This window comes from Nelumbo nucifera, chromosome 4 (genome assembly GCF_055504915.1).
Source record: "Nelumbo nucifera cultivar China Antique chromosome 4, China Antique-T2T, whole genome shotgun sequence".
In the NCBI taxonomy this organism is placed as follows: domain Eukaryota; kingdom Viridiplantae; phylum Streptophyta; class Magnoliopsida; order Proteales; family Nelumbonaceae; genus Nelumbo; species Nelumbo nucifera.
In genome coordinates, this window is record NC_142652.1 from 12068946 (window position 1) to 12090299 (window position 21354).

At 42.6% G+C, this 21354-nt stretch overlaps 1 protein-coding gene across 2 annotated transcripts in view; it reads right to left on the bottom strand.

The window, feature by feature from the left end:
* Positions 1-8792: 8792 nt before the first annotated feature.
* Positions 8793-21354, bottom strand: part of LOC104607891 (methyl-CpG-binding domain-containing protein 9-like) — a 45055-nt gene continuing 32493 nt past the window's right edge. For both annotated transcript variants that reach the window (XM_010273645.3, XM_088903214.1), the window contains exons 6-10: positions 18027-18359; positions 16535-16633; positions 15424-15858; positions 10223-12604; positions 8793-9633 (exon numbers count right to left, since the gene is read on the bottom strand). In XM_010273645.3, coding sequence (XP_010271947.2) covers positions 9391-9633; positions 10223-12604; positions 15424-15858; positions 16535-16633; positions 18027-18359 — 3492 coding nt within the window. In that variant the 3' untranslated portion in view covers positions 8793-9390. The remainder of the gene's footprint in view (positions 9634-10222; positions 12605-15423; positions 15859-16534; positions 16634-18026; positions 18360-21354) is intronic.

The following is a 21354-nucleotide window of genomic DNA, read 5'->3' on the forward strand; positions in this document are numbered from 1 at the left end:
AAGGGGAGTTGATGAGGGTAGATTTGGCCCTCCAGTGAAATTGCGACACGTAGCACCTCACAACAATTAGGCAAACACCCAGGCAATAACTTACTAAGTTGGTATCCCACCTGGGCACCGGTCTGGCCGGCCTGGCGCGACCTGCATGCAGGCTACGGGCGGCCTGCGCGCGACCTGGCGCGGCCTGTGCGACCTGGCCGACCTGGATCGACCTGGCGCATGATCTGACCTGGTCGACCTAGCCGCCCATAAGACGCCCACCGATGAACCATAGTGGCGTACCCCGCGATCTTGGTAGCCCACCAAGGAGCTCGCCAAGGAACTCGGTAGCTCACCAAAGAACTCGCCAAAGAGCTAGGCTGCTCTCCAAGGAGCCAGGTAGCTCGGCAAAGCTCGTCACAAACAGCTCGGCATAGCTCCTCCGGGCAGCTCGCCCCTTGTAGGGTAGCTCGGTACAGGAGTAGTTTGGTGTATCGTAGGAAGACCTCCTGCCTGACAACCTGGCCCAGACACTGACCCGCCGACTGACGCAGGCGTCGACCTGACGACCTGGCCTAGACACCGACCCGCCGACTGACACAGGCGCCGACCGGACAACTTGGCCCAGACACCGACCCGCCGACTGACGCAGGCGTCGACCTGACAACCTGACCTAGACACCGACCCGCCGACTGACACAGGCGCCGACCGGACAACCTAGCCTAGACATCGACCTGTCGACTGACGCAGGCACCGCCCTGACAACCTGGCCGCCTGACACAAGCGCCAGCCTGACGACCTCGAGGAGTTCACCACCGCACCCCGGTTCTGGCGAGATGTGACGAGTCTTACCGTTTGGAAGCTTTTCACCCACCTAACCCGCGAGGACTCCGGTATATAAAGACCTCACCCCCCAAAGGGGACGGGGGAAATGGGATGGTAACCCCTACCCTCTAGCTCTCTCACTTCTCTCCAAGCTCTCTGTAATCAGAATGCTAACTTAGGCATCGGAGAGCCCCCACCGGGAAAATACCCCCGGGTCCTCTGATTCTTGCAGGTCCCTCATCTCCCGCCACCTACAAAGGAGAGGAAATCACCTCACACAGAGGGTAGTCGGGTTGCGCTGCACCAGGGAGCTCCACCATTCTCTGAGTTGCAGGCCGCCTAAGAGCAAGTCAAATAACGAGGGAGTTCGCCACCAGGCAGTTCGCCACCAGGGAGTTCGCCACCAACCAGTTTGCCACCAGGGAGTTCACCACCAGGCAGTTCGCCACTAGGCAGTTCGCCACCAGGGAGTTCACCACTAGGCAGTTCGCCACCAGGCAGTTCGCCCCCGGGCAGTTCGCCACCAGGCAGTTCGCCCCCAGGCAGTATGCCACCAGGGAGTTCGCCACCAGGCAGTTCGCCACCAGGGAGCACCACCAGGCAGTTCGCCACTCGGCAGTTCGTCACCAAGCAGCTCTTCACTAGGGAGCTCGCCACCGGGCAGTTCGCCACCAAGCAGTTCTCCCCCAGGGAGTTCGCCACCAAGCAATTCTCCCCCAGGGAGTTCGCCACCAAGTAGCTCATCACCAAGGCACGTCACCACCGGGTCAAATAACGAGGTACTTAGCCAAAAAATTTTATACATCACAAAAAATCGTACATGACCAGAAACGGTTACATCAATTGGCGCCGTCTGTGGGAAAACGCTACAAAAAGCTAAGCTCTCATCCTACAAAAACTAAGTTCTCATCTTACGAAACCTAAGTCCTCACTTTTTAGAAATTAAAGCTATCGCTTTATAGTTTACATTTTTTATGAACTCAAAGACTGCAAGGAGCTAACAGACTAAGTAGCTCTACCAACCTTACTTTCAATTTAGATAATGCCTCATCAGTCCTCTCCGCGAGGTCCCCCCTACAAAGATGAGCTCTTCATGGCTTCCGCGGGAGTTGACGGCCAACAGACTACATAGGCGCCCTTACCGGTCGAGCCTTCCAAGGCTCCCGTGTGAGCTGGCGACCTAAAGTTAGTAGTGCTGCCCCCAAAGGTCGAGCTCCTAGTAGCTTCTTGTAGGAATGGGTGACCAGCATTACGAAGCTGATGCAGCACAATCATAGCTCGACACCTCACAAGCAAAGCCTACGGGCCACATTACTGCTTAAAGACCCGGTCGCCTCTCCGGCACGGGCAAAGTAAAAAAAGAGTAGACTATGAGTCACTCCCAAAAGCATACGGGCCACATTACTGCTTAAGACCCGGTCGCCTCTCCGGCACAGGCAAAGTCAAAAAAGAGTAGACTACGAGTCACTCCCAAAAGCCTACGGGCCACATTACTGCTTAAGACCCGGTCGCCTCTCCAGCACAGGCAAAATCAAAAAAGAGTAGACTACGAATCACTCCCAAAAGCCTACGGGCCACATTACTGCATAAGACCCGGTCGCCTCTCCGGCACGGGCAAAGTCAAAAAAGAGTAGACTACGAGTCACTCCCAAACGCCTACGGGCCACATTACTGCTTAAGACCCGGTCGCCTCTCCGGCACGGGAAAGTCAAAAAAGAGTAGACTACGAGTCACTCCCAAAGCATACGGGCCACATTACTGCTTAAGGCCCGATCGCCTCTCCAACACGAGCAAAAGTCAAAGAAGAGTAGACTACGAGTCACTCCCAAAGCCTACGGGCCACACTATTGCTAAATATCCAATCGCTTCCTCAGCAGGAACAAAATCAGCAAAGGTGAACTATAAGTTGCCCCAAAGCCTAAGGGCTACACCACTGAAATGGCGGAGACCCCCTCGCCTTACTGGCAGCTCGCCACATACAGGCAGCTCCCAAAGCCTAAGGAAATGGATCAACACTTACTAGCTCGTCGACTTACGGGCCAAAAGAAACCTACTCCCTTCGCTGAGTTACTCTCAGCTCGGGAGTGGGGGGCAATTGATGAGGGCAGATTTGGCCCTCCAGTGAAATTGCGACACGTAGCACCTCGCGACAACTAGGCAAACACCCAGGCAACAACTTACCAAGTTGGTATCCCACCCGAGCACCGGTCTGGCCGGCCTGGCTCGACCTGCACGCGGGCTACAGGCGGCCTGCGCGCGACCTGGCGCAGCCTATGCGACCTGGCCGACCTGAATCGGCCTGGCGCATGATCTGACCTGGCCGACCTAGCCGCCCACCAATGAACCATAGCAGCGTACCCCGCGATCTTGGTAGCCCACCAAGGAGCTTGCCAAGGAGCTCGGTAGCTCACCAAAGAGCTCGCCAAAGAGCTAGGCTGCTCTCCAAGGAGTTCGCCACCAAGGAGCCAGGCAGCTCGGCAGAGCTCGTCACAAACAGCTCGGCATAGCTCCTCCGGGCAGCTCGCCCCTTATAGGGTAGCTCGGTACAGGAGTAGTTTGGCGTATCGCAGGAAGACCTCCTGCCTGACAACCTGGCCCAGACACCGACCCGCCGACTGACGCAGGCGCCGACTGACGACCTGGCCTAGACACCGACCCGCCGACTGACACAGGCGCTGCCCTGACAACCTGGCCCAGGCGCCGCCCTGACAACCTAGCCCAGGCGCCGACCTGGCCGCCTGACACAAGCGCCAGCCTGACGACCTCGAGGAGTTCACCACCGCACCCCGGTTCTGACGAGATGTGACAAGTCTTACCGTTTGGAGGCTTTTCACCCACCTAACCCGCGAGGACTCCGGTATATAAAGACCTCACCCCCCAAAGGGGAGGGGGGGTGGGGGGAAATGGGATGGTTACCCCTGCCCTCTAGCTCTCTCACTTATCTCCAAGCTCTCTGTAATCAGAATGCTAACTTAGGCATCGGAGAGCCCCCGCCGGGAAAATACCCTCGGGTCCTCTAATTCAGTTCTTGTAGGTCTCTCATCTACTGCTGCCTACAAAGGAGAGGAAATCACCTCACGCAGAGGGTAATCGGGTTGCGCTGCACCAGGGAGCTCCACCATTCTCTGAGTTGCAGGCCGCCTAAGAGCAAGTCAAATAACGAGGGAGTTCGCCACCAGGCAGTTTGCCACCAGGGAGTTCACCACCAGGCAGTTCGCCACTAGGCAGTTCGCCACCAGGGAGTTCACCACTAGGCAGTTCGCCACCAGGCAGTTCGCCCCCAGGCAGTTCGCCACCAGGGAGTTCGCCACCAGGGAGTTCGCCACCAGGCAGTTCGCCCCCAGGCAGTTCGCCACCAGGGAGTTCACCACCAGGCAGTTCGCCACCCGGCAGTTCATCACCAAGCAGCTCTCCACCAAAGAGCTCGCCACCGGGCAGTTCGCCACCAAGCAGTTCGTCACCAAGCAGTTCTCCCCCAGGGAGTTCGCCACCAAGTAGCTTATCACCAAGGCACGTCACCACCAGGTCAAATAACAAGGTACTTAGCCAAAAAATTTTATACATCACAAAAAATTGTACGTGACCAGAAACGATTACATCAGGAATGAAAACCAAGGCTATATTCTCATCTTCTTCTAAGTTGTATGACCACAAGCTCTTGTCGTGTTTGAGTAATTCATTAATAAATTCACAAAAGTGTGGACAAGCCCGGTATAGATTTCTGAGATCCGTTGCAAACTTATAAATATTCAAAATGTTAACACCCCACTATACATCACTGCCCGCCGGTGAATTGACGTCAATTCCGACCTCACACTTTCCCCAATTGTACTTTGGGTCTAAAAATTCTGACCCTAGCTGAAGCATCAGTCTCCCCAATAAATTCTATTTATTTATTATAAAAGGTTTGTATTTGTTATGAAATTAACAAACTGTACCTTACCATTTAATTATTATCTTATAGTACTCATAAGTTTTCTGACAATTAAATTGATTAGCTCTACCCCAGCCGTTAACATTGTTAATTTTCTATCAAAATCCATACACATGTGACACGTGACGTTTAAAATTTTTTAAACTCAATATTACCCTTATCCCTTCTGCAATGGCCACCTACTTCTATCGCGGTCAGCTGCTTCTGATGCATTCAGCGAGAAAGAACAAGTCCCAGATCTATTGAAGAACAGGGCCAGTCGAAGTGGCGGTGATGAAATAGGGGCAAGAGGGATAGAGAAAAACATTGTTAATCGTCTCTTCCAACTCTCGACATAGCGGCGGAAAACCGGCATCGACCCCCTCCATCTTCTTCCACGTCCCTTCCCCTCCTCTTTCCTCTCTCTTTCCTCCTCTTCTTCTTTTCTTTCTACTTCTTCCTCTGCTTCTCCTTCCTCCATCTTCATCTCTGTTCATCATCTTCTTGACAGTGAAAATGATGGCGTCCACTGCTGTTTTGCTCGGTGCTGCTCGGTGCAGGCGACGAGCCGGGTTACCTTGTACCTTACAAGACAGACTAGATTGTCTTTACGCAATCTTCGATAAGCATAGATGTCGTCATCGAATTGATCCTAACTCGAAGAACTCATGCTCCACCAGCATGGCTTCCACCCAAACCCAACAAAAAAAAATATATAAAAAAAAGAGGGCAAGGGAAGGAGCAATGGGAAGCTTCAGTGGTTTAGACGGGAGAGAAGAGTGGACGGACAGGGGAATTGCAGGAGACACGGTGTGCAAATGTTGGAAGACAGGGGAAAAGAGTGGGCAGCGGAGTTGCAGGAGAAACCAAGTCGGCGGAGTGGTGTCGTATTTGTCTTGGCAGAGAGATATGACGGCGAACCAAGTGGTGGCGATGACTAGCCCGGGATCTTGGCAGATCTACTTGACAGGGAAAGAGATTACATGCCTTCAAAATGTTCGATTGGCCATGTTCTGCTCTCCCATTTATCTCTCTACTATTCTTTTTTTTTTGTTCGAATTAAAGGGGCATTGAAGATTTCAACGAACATGAACCACCAAATCAATGGCTCCACTACCCATACAGCCTTTATGTTAAAATCATGGAAAGGCTTGAAACAAGATAAATGGTTGTGAAATTTTCTACTGAAACAACCTATTTATGTGATAAAGTTTCAACGTCTGAAACCAAAAAACTGCTCGTATCTTGTAGAAGATGAGCTCCCACCAACCTATCTCGAGGTTTTCAACAACTGTAGCATTGCCATATCCGCATCGTAACTTGCAAACAATAATAATCAATAAAGAAAAATAATTAAAAAATGCCGCAAAACCAGAAGAATATAAATAACAGATCAGAAAGAACCGCAGCAACCCAACCTATCCTCCTCTGGTAAGTCCATCTGGGTTAGCTTAACAATGGTAACACCGGTTCTAGGCTCTTTAAAAGTAAGCTGCACCTACAATGTTTGAACAAATGTATATCCTCGTCAATTCCAATTTCCCAATCCATGAAGTTATGAGGAAAAAGTAAACAAGGACAGTCGATTACCGTTGAAGTGGACCGGCGGTGATTTCTTCCTCCGCCCCCTTCTCCTCTTCGTTGTGTGAGACTTAAGGGAAGGGTAAAAACGTAAAATTAATATTTTCGTCACGATGATGACAATTTTCAAAAAACTTAAATGGTAGTTTAAGACAATATGTAAACAGGTACAGTTTGTAAATTTCGTGAACAATAAAGGTAGTTTAAGAGATTTATCCAGAATAAATACAATTGTTAAAGGGTAATTGTTCAAAATCCACCATCACTTTTTATGAATTCTCTTAAACTCATCATAACTTTTAGAAACCTCCAAAGCTCACCATGTCAGTGAGATAACAGTAACTTGACTAACAGGCATGGTTAGTCCAACAACAAAGTGAACTAAATGTTTACTCAAGGAGGCCCCGTGTTATTCAGCAAAACCAATCATCGAAACCTATGGCGGATTCACCATAAGATTCACAAAGAGGTGTTGTTACAATTGATGATCTGAATCTTCCCATTGCTATAAGAAAGGGGGTAAGATCTTGTACTCAACATCCGATTTCAAATCATTTGTCATATTGCCGTTTATCTAACACTCATAGGGCATTTGTATCTCAACTTGATAATATAACAATTCCTGCAAATATATATGATGCCTTAAGAGATTCAAAATGGAATGCTGCTGTTTTGAAAGAGATGAAGGCACTAAATGACAATAATACATGGGAAATTGTAAACATGCATGAAGGGAAGAAGTTAGTGGGCTGTAAGTAGATTTTTACGGTGAAAGTAGGCTTGGAAGGGAAAATAGAGAGATACAAGGCGCGTTTGGTTGCTCAAGGGTATAAGCAAACATACGGGCTTGACTACGAAGAAACTTTTGCACCAGTTGCAAAATTGAACTCTATACGGGTTCTCTTGTCTATGGCAGCCAACTTGGATTGGGAATTGCACCAAATGGATGTTGCATAGTTCACTCGATTCAGCATAGTTATGAAAAGATTTGGATACACACAAGGACAAACAGATCAAACCCTTTTCATAAAACAATCAAGGGATGGAAAAAAATCAATATTGATTGTGTATGTTGATGATATGGTAATCACTGGTGATGACAATGATGAGATTACGAATCTCAAGGGCCTACTACAATCTGAGTTCAAAGTTAAGGATCTCGGAAAACTTCAGTATTTCCTTAGGATGGAAATTGTTAGAAGCAAAACTGATATTTTCATTTCTCAAAGAAAATGCATCTTAAATCTATTGAAGAAAACCGAGAAGCTTGGTTGTCGTCCAGCTAGCACTCCACTAGAGAAGAATTGGAAGCATAAGATCTCTAAGAATGATCCTCCAGCTAACAAAGAGAGATATCAATGTCTTGTGGGAAAACTAATCTATCTATCACTTACTAGGCCCGATATTGCCTATAGTGTTAGCATAGTTAGTCAGTTTATGCATGCTCCAACCGAGAGACATCAGTGTGCTGTTGATCAGATCCTTAGATATTTGAAAGGAACTCCTAGCAAGGGTATATTGTTCAAGAAAATTGATAACCGGTTAGTTGAGGGATTTGCAAATGCTAATTGGGCTGGTTCGGTTGATGACAGTAAGTCTACTACAGGATATTGTACAAAGGTTTGGGGGAATGTTGTTACATAGCGAAGTAAGAAACAAACTGTTGTGTCCAAAAGTAATGCAGAAGCAAAATACAGGGCAATTGCACAAGGGATTTGTGAGTTAATATGGCTTGAACGACTACTGTCAGACTTAAATGTTCCACTTGATAGTCCAATGAAATTGTATAGTAACAATAAGTCAGCAATAGCAATTGTACACAACCCTATTCAACATGATTGAATGAAGTATGTTCACATTGACAGAAATTTCATCAAATTAGAGATCGAAAGTGGAAAAATTTGTCTATCCTATGTGCCATCTGGATCACAGGAAGTAGACATCCTCACTAAACCATTACTTAGGGTCGAGTTTGAGACAAATGTATTCAAACTGAGAATGATTGATATACATTCACCAGCTTGAGGGGGAGTGTTGGAAAGGGATGACGAGGATTATTCCTTGTGGAATCTGAGTCAGAATCTTTACCCTTTTTTTTAGTTATTTATTTTCTTATTTAATGGGTTATTTCCTAGAATAGCTCCTATATTGATTCTTATAAGTTGTATATATTTGTACAGATCTTCTCAATGAAATTAGAACAGAAATCTTCAAACATTTGTTTCTGTCTTCAAGGACTTCACCTCTAAGTGGAGAATATGAATGTGGATGGAGAACCAAATGATAGACAACTTGCTGAGGTCCACCAAAAAAGGGGCAAGAAATTAGAAAAGAAATAGAACTCTTGCTATTAGGGTAAATAGTGGACGGAAAAATCAATTAGAACTAGAAGAGGTTGGTGAAAAAAGCAAGGTAAGTTCCAAACAATACGCAGAATTTACTTAACCAATTGAACCTGCAAGCCTTTTTGCTGGCAACAAATACAGGAACAGGATGATGCATAATAGCTGCCTCCACCAATTTTCATTCTTGGGAAAAACACTACTCGTCAGGGACATATAAAGCGGAGAAAAGAGCATGAACAAAAACAAGAGGTGAGAAGAAAGCATATTAAAAAGAATGAAATATATTAATTACATCTGCTAATCTTCATTTTTCTTTTCCTTTTTTTTTTTTTTTTTATACACTGGTTCCCTTTGTATGTGGATGTTGATCTGGCTCTTAGGGGGTGGTCTCATCATCCTCCCTCGGAATAATACGTCCCAATTACTGCTGTTGCAGTTCATTCAAAATGCTTCTTCAAACCTCCATAGAAGCCCACTTCAACGAATTCTTCCTGATCCAACATCCATGTTAGTGTGTTAGCCTGTTAGGAACGCTTTATATATACAAAAAGGAGGCAACAGTGTGAGTAACTTTCCCCAAATTTCCATCTTTATCCTCAATGATCCTTGGACCCACAAACCACAATGAAGTTGGAAGTTTCCTTCACATTGTATAAGGTCGTCCTGCTGCCACCTCACATTGCCACAGAGGATTATATTAGATTTGGTTCGAGTCCTCAGATAACAAGACATGCATGCTTTTCAAGATCAACCCTCTGTATCCTTCCTTTTCTTGCCTGGTTTGTTGTTTGGCTTTGGATTGTCTATTGGGTCCAAAGTGGGTAGAACCTTCTGATAAACAATGGTGGAGTCCAGTGTGTATAGTCGAAGAGCAAGGGAGGTAACAGTAGGGGTCTTGGCTGCAGCAGATAGGGATGACCAATACCACCAATCATTCTTCAAGTACTCTGTCTTAATCATGTCCTCGAATATGATAGTTGCTTGAACCATCTGCAAGAATAAATCAATATTTTGTTCAAACTTCATTCAACTCTTGAGAAACTAAGAAGAGAAGAAAAATGAATAACAAATAATTGTCCAATGGGTCTCACCTAGCACATACATAGTGATAAGTAAACCTGGAAAATCACATTCTATGGATGATAAGATGTAAGTGGTAAATGGTGTGCAAGAGAAGCTTGGATTCTTGCATCCATCAACTCAATTGAGTTGATGCACGATCTAGCTGTGTCCCTAGGGTGGACCCACTGAATGTCATGCCCCGTCTACATGAATGTGAGCCATGTCTGACCACGTTACATGTATGGATGTACTGAGGTGGATTCCATCTCGAATACTACCCTCATATATAAATATTGCTATGCATACATACATTTTAGTCATCATTTCTCGTCAACACCAACTACTTTCCTTAGTAAATGTGCAGGCAGAGTAACAGAGTAACGTTGGATGGATAGGCCATTTTAGTTACAGATCAAAAATTGAAAATAGCAAATATGTCTAAAATCTGATGAGCAATTTAAATTCCAGTTGCATAATAAATGATGGAATACCAAATAAAGGAAAGAATTCAATTTACCTCAAATATGGACTCTGCAGACTTAACATATGCACGCCAGGCACATCTCTTTGCTGATTGCCCTTTTGATGGTCTCAGGGCCTCTTCGGGAAGAGCAGCATCCATGTCAAGTAAGTTAATTTTGAGGCGCCTTAAAATTTGAGAAACTTTTCCCACCAATGGTCTCAATGAAGACTCAGGAACCATGCAGCAGTGACCAACCTCCAGGTCTGCAGTTCTATTATCTAAACAAGATAGAGAATCTCTATGATTCATACATTCATATGTGGGTCCTACAGTTTTTAGTGACTCACTGATGCCAGTGGCAGCAAAACCTTTGGGAAGATCGTATACACCATCGTTATGGTTCACATTGTCTGCAATGCCATTCTCTTGTGAAAACACTAGCCGTTTTACTGCAGGCTTGGCACCTGGATCAGCTTCATCTTTTTGGATAGGGACTAACATTAATGTAGGATCACTAACATAAGGAGAAGTTGATGAGACTAACAAAGGAACCCCATTTGAACCAATAAGTCCTATTTCTTGCACCAGATCCTTGTTAGAATTTCTAGTGACAAACTTACTACTGATTTCATCGATATTATATGGGCATGCTACCCCCTTGTCAAATTTAATCAACCTAGAATTGATTTCAAACTTCCTACTCTTTGATAGCTCAGATATGTCTACTTCCTCATTGCACTCCTGACGTGTCCCCTTCCGTTTATAGAGATCATCATTTTCCTTATTGCTAGCATGGGCGAATGATCCTGAGCTGCACTTTCCATCATTATGCACTTCAAGTTCCACAACAGTGAAAAAGGTCTGGTGGCACAGAAGGCAATGATGTCTAGATGGCCATACAGGTTCAAGGCACTCACATCTGTACATTCTCTCCTCATAAGCTACTTTCGCTCTCCTCCCACGCTTCTTGGGCATGTCACAAGTTTCTAGCTCCAAGCAAGGACCATACTTCTTCTCCAGTATGTTAGCAGCCCTAGTGATAAGACAATCAGTAATCACCACTTTTTCACAATCCAAGGACTTTGATGAGGTCAAATGAATCTCATCCTGTACAGGATTTCTAGACTGTTGGGAGCCATGAGGTCTTGATCTCTTCCATTGTATAATGGATTCTTTCAGCTCTCTTTCTCTTGGATCACTGGCTTTTAACCACCCAATAAGTTCTTGAATTTCAGCATCAGATTCATAGGAAACCCAAGAAGACGAAGAATGCCGAAAACAAACATCATATTCATTTGCATTTGAATTTGAACTATTGACACCTCTGTGAAATGGAAGAGAACACCTCAAAATTGAATTATTTGCAAACAGATCCGGGTGCTCTTCCACAGTTCTTTGTGTTTGTTGTGCAGTAGCACTCCCATCAACAGCCAACCAAGGACGTTGTCCAGGCTTGGCTAAAACCCAGTAGAGTCGTCCGGCAGAGTCCCTACCCAAAAGATCCCTCCGCAAAGATACCTCCATAAGCTGTGATTCTACACTGGCAATGGAATCCTGTAAAAGCGAAATTTCGTTCTTCAGAGAGTTCACCTCAAGATTGTAGGTTTGTGATTCTTCAACATCAGGTTGGACACCACGGTGATGTCCAGGGAATATAGAATCTGAGTTCAAATGCATAGGATAATGTTCAGTCAAATAGCTTCTCCTAGTATCAGATGAAAAACGAGGTCGTTGTAGAACATCAAGAACAGGCAGAATAGAACCATTCCTTTCAGTACTCAACTCACACTTTCTGTTCATATCACCTTGAATATCATTTGTTTTATCCAAGTTATTGATTTCTAGTTGCTGAGGAGTTGACAGTGGCTGCTCATTTTGCAGGTCAGATTCATCTCTTTTGGTGGAAACCACACAGGAAAAAGGATTTCCAGGAATTAGACTGTTATTAATAACAGGGAGAGCATCTTTCATGTGATTTTCAATATCTCTAGGCTTCATGCTTGTAGTTCTAATACTATTGTCATTTTTCTTTGTAATGCATTTTGAATCAAACCAACCAGGGGGTTTATTGAGATCATTTGGTCCACTCCCCTCAGAACCATCTTCTAGCTGAAACAAATTACCAGAGAAAGAAGTATTGCAGTTGGATCTGTTACACCAAGCATTCAATTTGCCAATCCGTTGACCATAGTTTGCAAGTACAGTATCCATCCCTTCTATTCCAGGTTCTCTTACTCCATCAAACATGGTCGTGTTTTCATTTACAGCTTTGGCAACCAGAATTTCTTCTCTTAATTTCAGGTTTCTCCATTCTATGGCAAGAGATCGTAATTTCTGCTGCAAATCTACTGATACATCAGCACACTGCTCAAGGTGTTCACGAATAACAGCTGAGTTCAGCACCTCATCACATAAAAACTTTAGCAAGAAGATCCTCTGCACCCAAGATAAAGAAAGCCATAAAGGAACATTAAACTTGACATTACAAGTAAAAAATAAGTTTTTCTTTTTTTTTTTTTTGTGAGAGAAAGGTAAAGTATTTCATTATATAATCAGAACATGTACAAAGCCTTACACAATTAGGTACTGGACAAGGCAAGTATTTTCTTTGTACAACCCAAATTCCACTTTGACTAATTTCATACAAAAAAAGATTAAATAAATAAAAGAGCTATAAGGTAATATTCTTGAATAACTTTGTGCCACCGCCCATGAGTATATCCTTCCCCAGCTACCTTTTAAAACTGTAACTACTGTACTGAACTTGTTTTCAAAAAGCCTCCTATTTCAAAAAGCCTCCTGTAACTGCTGGAAAACCTTTCCTTTCCTCAATAAACCACACGCATCTCAAGTCCATAGTAATACCAACAGGTCTCTTGGGAAACAGAGCTGTTACTCCAAACACCCTCAAAGATTTCATCTATATCTCCCATGCAAAACTGCAGTGCATGAAAAGATGCTCTACCCACTCAGAGTTTTCACCACACACCACACATCTACTAGGTTCCACCACCAACCCTCTATTTGATAAGTTATCAGATGTTAAGCACTTCCCCAAAACCGCCACCTACATATAGAAACTTTGAGGGGAGCTGCAGATCTCAGGACCCTGTTTTCAGGAAAATTTGCCTTATCATTGCAAACTCTGTTATAAAAGGATTTGACTGTGAAAATTCCAGATTTCTCCCCAACCCAAATTCTTTTATCACTTCTTGCACTGTCCAATCTGACTGTACTTAAGTTTTGCATCAGTTCCTCCCACTGCTCAATTTCCTGATCTTTTTTTTTTTTATCAGCAAAAGAGAATTTAGCTTTTTATTAAATTGAAAACAGATTACAGTTTCTTTATTTACTCTGCACTCCAGAGTTTTACGATATACAGATAAGGCCAAATTATGTAGATCAATCACCCCACTGTTGTGATACAGACCGCTACAATTTAGCCCAAAATAGACTAGGTCTATCAACTCCCTGTTTTGCTAGAGTATCTGCCAGCTACAATTTCCCAATCATTTGGATTCCTTCTAAAAGTGGGCACCAACATCTTACCCCTCCCTCCTGTGAGAACATCTCTGAGACCAAACATTCCTTATTGAGAGCAATTTCAAATAATGTTGGGAATCTATCCTTGAGAGGGCAACTTCCACACCACACCTCTTGCCAAAAACTAATTCTTGACCCATCTACTTCCATCTTAAATACCTTGCTGATTTCTGTATACCCCTCCACACTGCCCATCCATAAGGTAGATTGGATTCACCCGGCTCCCAGTTTGAGTTCCCTGTCCCATACTTCACCATTATAAGTAAAAAATAAGTTGGCAATCACTAAGACAAGAAAGATCCTATACACACTATTTTTGGATCATCCTTCTCCTCCCAATGCATCACTTACAGAAAAAGAAAAAAAAGTTAAAAATTCAACAAAGTAATGTGAAAAAAAGGGAGGGGGGGAGTTATTGTGAAGGGGAAAACAAGCAAAAGAAAAATGAAAGAGAAAAAATTGGAAAAAAAAAAGAATTTGGCCCTGAAAAAGGTACACCAGTTCCATCAACAAGACAACCTTAGAAAAGGGTGTCAGGGAAGAATAATGTTCAGTTCAGCCTAGGCAGGTCCAATAATCTCTCTAGCGGCCTAGACCTCTTGGGGCAAATCCCAATGCTTTAAGGCCAATGAACCTTCTCAGGAAATTTTTTAGCCCAATGCTACAAGAACCTTGAAAGACAATGAAAGAATATTCAAGAAGATGATCACGAGATATTTTGTGCATTTCTTTTTTTTTTTTTTAAGAGAAAGATAACTTTATTCAAGGGGGGGGGGGGGTACATAACAGATGTACAAATAGGCCAGGAAAACAAAAAAGAAAGGCCTGGATCAACTAAGATGGTAAAGTGTTAGCACTATACAAAAAAAATCCCTTCCCAAGCTAAAACATCAGCAGTTTGATTGATTTCCTGGGGAATCCATCAAAAGGTGCAGTTCAGCAGGGATGACAGCTAATGAATTTCAGCAAGAAGGTGAGATATTTTGTGCATTTCTACTTTGCTTAGAGCTTCTTCATCTTATTAGGTTGCTTGAGTAGCAAGCTAGGGCTAAGGTTTCTTTGTGAAGAGAACCCCTCTCCAAATAGTTGCATTCTCTCTGATTTTGAAGTTAGTGAACCAATGGAGGAATGAAGCAGTTTCTTAAAAAAACTCTTGGAGTCTGTGCATGGAGGTGGAATCCCCCTTCTATTGGAACCATTGTCACCCCTTCCCCCCAGGTTTTCTTGCAACTGTGATCTGCAGGCAACACTTTCGTTGGGAATTATGCCTGCCTGCATTACTGCTGGATCATCAGCTACAAATAAAGCTACAAAGACCTATAAAAAAATGGTAAAGATACAAAGGATATCGATCATGTATATGGACAAGACCAAAATGAAATAGAGGGAATTTTCAAGCCATTGTAACAGAGATATCTATGCCAGGGCAAGATGTTTTAATAGTAAGATGGTGGGAACAGAATAACAATTATGACCATAATACGATCTGAGAGCATTATAACATCACTAGATTTGCATGAAAAGAAGACAACAGTGTGGTCCTACATTTGACACAGTGCATAAAAATGATGTAACATATCTTGGCACTAAAGTAGTGGGCATATGCACCAAAGAGACATGGATAAGATAAGCCTGAAAAGGACAAGAGAAACTTCAAAAAGATCAACATCATAATGTAAAATGCACCAAGCATAAGGTTACTAAGGACAAACCTCCTCCACACTGAGGTCCCAGTACTCTTTTTCTTCCATCAAATCTGCTAAATGAATCAGCGTATCTGAGAAAAGGGGAGTATCCTCTCCCTGATACCTCTTCCATCGTTGCTGGCTGGTTGCCTGGGCACGTTGTGATGAATCTTGGGTCTTACATTGACTAGCAAGACAAGAAGGACAATACCAGTTTCCTTCAGGAATCCTTACAAGTGGAGGGTTCAGACAATAAGTATGGTACTCTGAATCGCAAGTGTCACATAACAAGACACTGTCATCATCTTTATCAATGCCACATACTTTACATACACCCTCATCCCAAGGCGCTTTAGGAATCTCACTTGCAGACACAAGAATATCATCCAATTCTTTCTTTCCTTCTGTACTTAAACCTTCTGCATTTGCAATTTCTGCACATTTCTGGACAAGGGAGAGAACCTGTATCATATAGAGAAGTCCATGGTTACTCACAAGTAAGCAAATAATGAAATGACACACACAGATATAGACAACGATTTGAGGTTATGAGTAAAACTAGATGGAACAACATTGATATATGGAGACAAGGACAAATCCTGGTTTACATAAATATCCTTTGATTCATAGGTGAAAAAAATGGTTAAATGCTTTAAAATTTGCTACTATATTCAACTAAAAGCAGACCAGTGAAAATAGAACTGACAAGATTGTGAATGGACCAATGAAGTTAAGTGATGTATGTCCATGGGCCAGACAAAGGAAACCACATAATCCACTCCACCAAGTAATAAGCCAACCAAATAGTAAGACTGCATTTTCGTACATATGTATGTACAGTATACCTCAATATAATTGGTGAAATTTCTTGATATGTTAATGGTCACCCTTCTCAAGATGAAGAATTATTTAATTTCTTTAATAGATTTGTAACTCATTTGAGACAGATGAACTGTTGTAAGATGAGAGCTAAAACTTGCACAATGAATGGGTGTGCTATTCTAAATTTCTATTCATGGATGACTGATGGAGAGATAAAGCAAGATGACATGAAATATCATAACATGACGGTTAGTGGCTTAGTACTGAATTTCGTTGTATAAGCAGTAAAAGAGAAGAAAATCTATAAGTTACAGACCTCCTGTTTATACAATGATTCAAAATTTCGGGATAATGCTTCAGCCAACTGCATCAAATCAGGGCGGTCCCCATAAGCAGTGCGTATATTATGCAAAACCTGCCATATCAGGTCACAAATCCACTTTTCAGCTCAAGATCAAAATAAACAACCACAAGCCATATTCAAACATCAACCTTGTGAAAAATAGCTAAAATCACAGAAATCTACCCCCAGAATCTTTTTAAATAAAGGATACAGAAATATCTATAAAAAATCTCCCATTAGTCCATGACCAAGACCAACCTATCAAATAGTTTATCACATCACTATTTAGCATCAGGAGCCTATCAGGAGTTGTAGGGGAGCAACAATGAGCTAGCTCAATTGTAAACACCATGCTATATAATAATTTCCTCCCATTATAAATAGAAACCATACACTTTTAGCATCAATAGCAATCTTATATTGATATTAAATCCTACAAAATATATAAATTGATAGTTCCAATTAGGAGATAGGTTAGGAGGAAAGCATATTGGACCTTCTCCTTAACTCACAGAGCAGCCAATATGTCTGTGTATAGAATAAGCTTGTGGACAAAGTTTAAACCTAGCACTCCAGAGCTAAAGTAGGATTTTCAACTAGGAATTCCAAAGTTTGAAATAAGGTCCATTGAGCTATTGAGTTATAGGGGTATAATTGGATTTTTGTGTATTCAATACAGATCTGTCATTAATTCTCATAGAGGGGTGTATATTTTTTTTCTCCAGACCTAGTAAATATAAAAAGTTTGAAGGTCACATGAATTCATTGGCCAACCCTCGTACACCACATACACACAAGTATGGTCATATAAAGCATCATGGTATCAAAGCACAGTACCTGCTGCTGTCTCATCACCAATGATAACCTGCTGGTGTCATCTCTACAGACTGATGACATCAACAATCATATATACACACATCCTGGAAATTAAGGAGATTTTACGAGCAGATAGCACTTGATTTATGAAGATTTGTTGGGATTTTCTACTCCAAAATTAGAAGAAAATCAGTTTATGATATCTCAAACCCTAGACTGCACTCTGGATTTCTTTTTTTTCCTGAATGAATTATGGAATGCTTGATTAGCAGTATATTTTCCTTTAGGTTTGAAGTGATTTCACGATTTTGGAGCACTACTTCATTTTCTGGAATCTTTTCCAGTGGATAATTAGCATCCTTTTTTTTTGAGTTTTTGGACTGTTTCATCAGTCCCTGAGTGGTCAGCTGCCTGCTGTTTGCTGTAACAGTAAATAGACTCAATGGAGATGGTAAGGTAAGGCCACCAACAATGAACTCTAAGCTTGACAAACCCAAACTTAAAGAACCTGGTGGGGTTGTTTACAGACAATGGTAAGACAACCAACATGGCAAACTCAGTCAAGTGGTTGAACTGCAAGGTTAAAGAAGATCCTGGAGAAAATCTTGTGCAGCAATAAATTTGATGAAAACAGGAAAAGGGAATATACCTCATGAACATCTTCAAGGAAAGCTTCATGTGATCCACCATAGGCCCCAGCAGCAAGCCTTAGATCAATGGTTCTAAAATCCAAAGGCCGAGATACCATGGCAGGAGATCCAAGAATACCATCATCTTCATTATCATTAGGACTCAACAGTGTTGCTCCCAGCAAATTACAGAAAACTCTTTCATCATCTGCTGCAGCAGCACGGCGTAACACACTACGACATTGTTTCATAATAATCTCTGACACATTAATACTCTTTCCCTTTCTTCCCTTGTCAGGTTTCTGCTGCAGATTTTCACCATACACATCTGCCAGCACTGAGAGAACAGCTTTCTGTACCCAATCAACCAAAAAACACCCAAGTTCAACAACAGTTTCAGTGTAAGGAAATCAATAATCCAAAAGGAAAAGAAAAAAAAAAACAATTATAACATGTAAAAGAAGTCAAACTTTCACTGGAACATGGCACAAAGTGCATTTTAGAAGATATCAAACAAATCCAGGAAATAACCGGATATTCAAACATTGAAAAAATAAGAGCCAAAGCCATAAGTTTATGTTCAACATTTTAACTCTGGTTCCTATAGTTTCTGTAGCCACATAGGGGCCTTCTCCAGCACCATCAGGCACTTGAACCAGCATCCTCAACAGATGTGTCTTTGCCACTGGCAAAGCCTTCATTCAAGGGGATTAAAACCCCCTCCTCCAAACTAAATAAATAAATAAACTCACAGTCCTCCCACTCATCAACAGTGGTTGAACATACTACCAAGAGAGGGGGTGTGATGCAGGAGCCAAAGAGTCAAAGCTGGAAATTTCTGAATATTTATTAGATTCTGACTTTTCTTAGTTTAAGGAGGTTGGGTGACCCTAGAGACTATTGTATGTGTAGTTTTGTAAAAACATCATTATTGATATTTGAGCGAATTTCTAGCACCAATCAGCCTTCAGGGACCATGTAAAAGGCTTTACTAGCACCCATTCAGCATCCATAAAGACCTAATATTTGTCCCAAAATACATTCTTTCATTGCTTGCTTAATATGTAGAATTTCCCAATTTTGTAATTTTCATCCTTTTGTGCCAAACCACCTCTAAATGCCTTCATATTAGGTCACAGTACATGGGTCTTTATCAGCTTCATCCAACCAAATTTCATCAAAACAATCCAATCAATAATCATATCATTAATCATAAAGAATGTGAGTAAAATTGAATCATGAATCCTATCATCTCAGGTTTCAACCAGAAGCCTGAGACAATATAATCAATTTTGAGTGAAAATCAATTAATCCACACAATGGTTTTTTAACAAACATACAATGCAAACTTTGAAGAAGAGGAAATTAGGCAAGTAGTTTTTTCTATGGACAGATCCAAAGCTCCTGGGCCAGATGGATTCACCATGGCTTTTTATCAAGACTGTTGGATTGTGGTAAGAGAAGATCTTTGTGCTGTGTTTAAGGAATTTGAGGACAACAACAAAGTAAGCCCGGGAGTCAATGCTACTTTCATAGCTCTAATCCCTAAGAAGAAAGAAGCAAAAAATCCTAAAGATTTTAGGCCGATCAGCTTGTTGACTAACATTTACAAAATCCTGGCTAAAGTGTTATCTTTGAGGATTAAAGTAGTGCTACCCTCCATCATTAGTCAAGCCCAAGGAGCATTTGTGCAAGGGAGACAAATAACAGATCAGATCCTAATAGCTAATGAGAAAAGGCCTATGATTTGGTGGATTGGAGTTTTTTATTAGAGGTCCTAGGGTGTTGTGGGTTTGGAGCTAGATGGTGTAATTGGATAAAGGGCTGCATAACTTCTTGCCATTTTTCGGTCTTGGTTAATGGGGTAGTTAAGGATTTCTTCCTAGCTGTTAGAGGATTAAGGCAAGGTGACCCCCTTTCCCCTTTCCTTTTCACCCTAGTTGCAGATGTGTTCAGCGGTTTGATTTCTAAGGCAGACTTGGAAGGAGTAGTAGTGAGAGGTTGGATTTGGAAGATAGGAAGAAGTGGAATCAAGGTGACCCACTTACAGTTTTCTGATGACCTAATAACCTTTTCTGAAGGGGGTTATAGGAGAACAGTCAGGAATCTTAAGTCTCTGATAAAACACTTTGAGAGAGTTTCAAATCTGAAAATAAACTTGGATAAGAGTTGTGTGGTGGGTGTGAATTTGGATGAGAGGGCTATTGAGTCTGTGGCTGAGTGTCTAGGTTGTCACATTTCCTCCTGACCCTTACAGTATTTAGGTCTCCCTCTAGGAGCCAACCCACAAGAGAGCAGCTTTTGGGCCCCGGTTTTAGAAAAGTTTGAGAAAAGGTTAGCCTCATGGAAAAGGAACTACATCTCATTAGGGGGTAGAATAACCTTACTGAAAGCTTCCTTAGCAAATCTACTGGTATACTACTTCTTTATGTTCAGGATTCCCGTTAGGGAGGCCAAGAAGTTGGAGAAATTAATGAGAATTTTTCTTTGGGAGCCAGGGGAGGATAAAAAGGATCATTTAATAAACTGGGAAATAGTATGCAGGAAGAAAGAGGAGGGTGGGCTGGGGTTAGGGAATTTAGTTTTGAAGATTAATGCTCTCTTAGGCAAATGGTTGTGGAGGTGGCCCTTAGAACAGAAGAGACTGTGGTATGAGGTGATAGAGAGTATACATGGCAGTTCGGAAAATGGATGGGATGTTGGTGTATCACGTCGAGCCACTTTGGCAACTCCTTGGAAAGCAATTCAGAGTATCCTCCCTTTTTTTCTCAACTTTATCAGGTATGATGTCAATTCTGGTTCTTCTGTTTTATTTTGGGAAGACATCTGGATGGGCAAATCTGCCCTTAAGGACAGTTTCCCTTCTCTTTATTCCCTTTCTTGTTACAAGAATAAAGCAATCTCACACTTTCTTCCAACTTCTATTTCTCCTTCCTCTCTGAATTGGGACTTTGGGTTTCGTCGGGGCTTGAGGGATCATGAGCTTTCTTGTGTTTCAGACCTCTTGTCACTACTTGGAAGTGTCTGTCTGGACCCTCTCAGATCTGATGTAAGAATTTGGTCCCCTAATCCAAAAGGTTACTTCACGTGTGCCTCCTTTTATAAGTCCCTTTGCTCTTCCTTGGAACAATTGGGTTTTCCAGCTAAGGAGATCTGGTCTACACCTGTACCTCCTAAAATAATAATTTTCTGCTGGGAGGTGTTCTATAGGAAAATCAACACTTCAGACCTACTGCAGAAGAGAAGGCCTTCCATGTGCTTGTCTCCTAACTGGTGTGTACTTTGCAGGGTTAATGGTGAGAATTGCTTTCACTTACTTTTAACCTATTCCTTTTCTGATGCTATTTG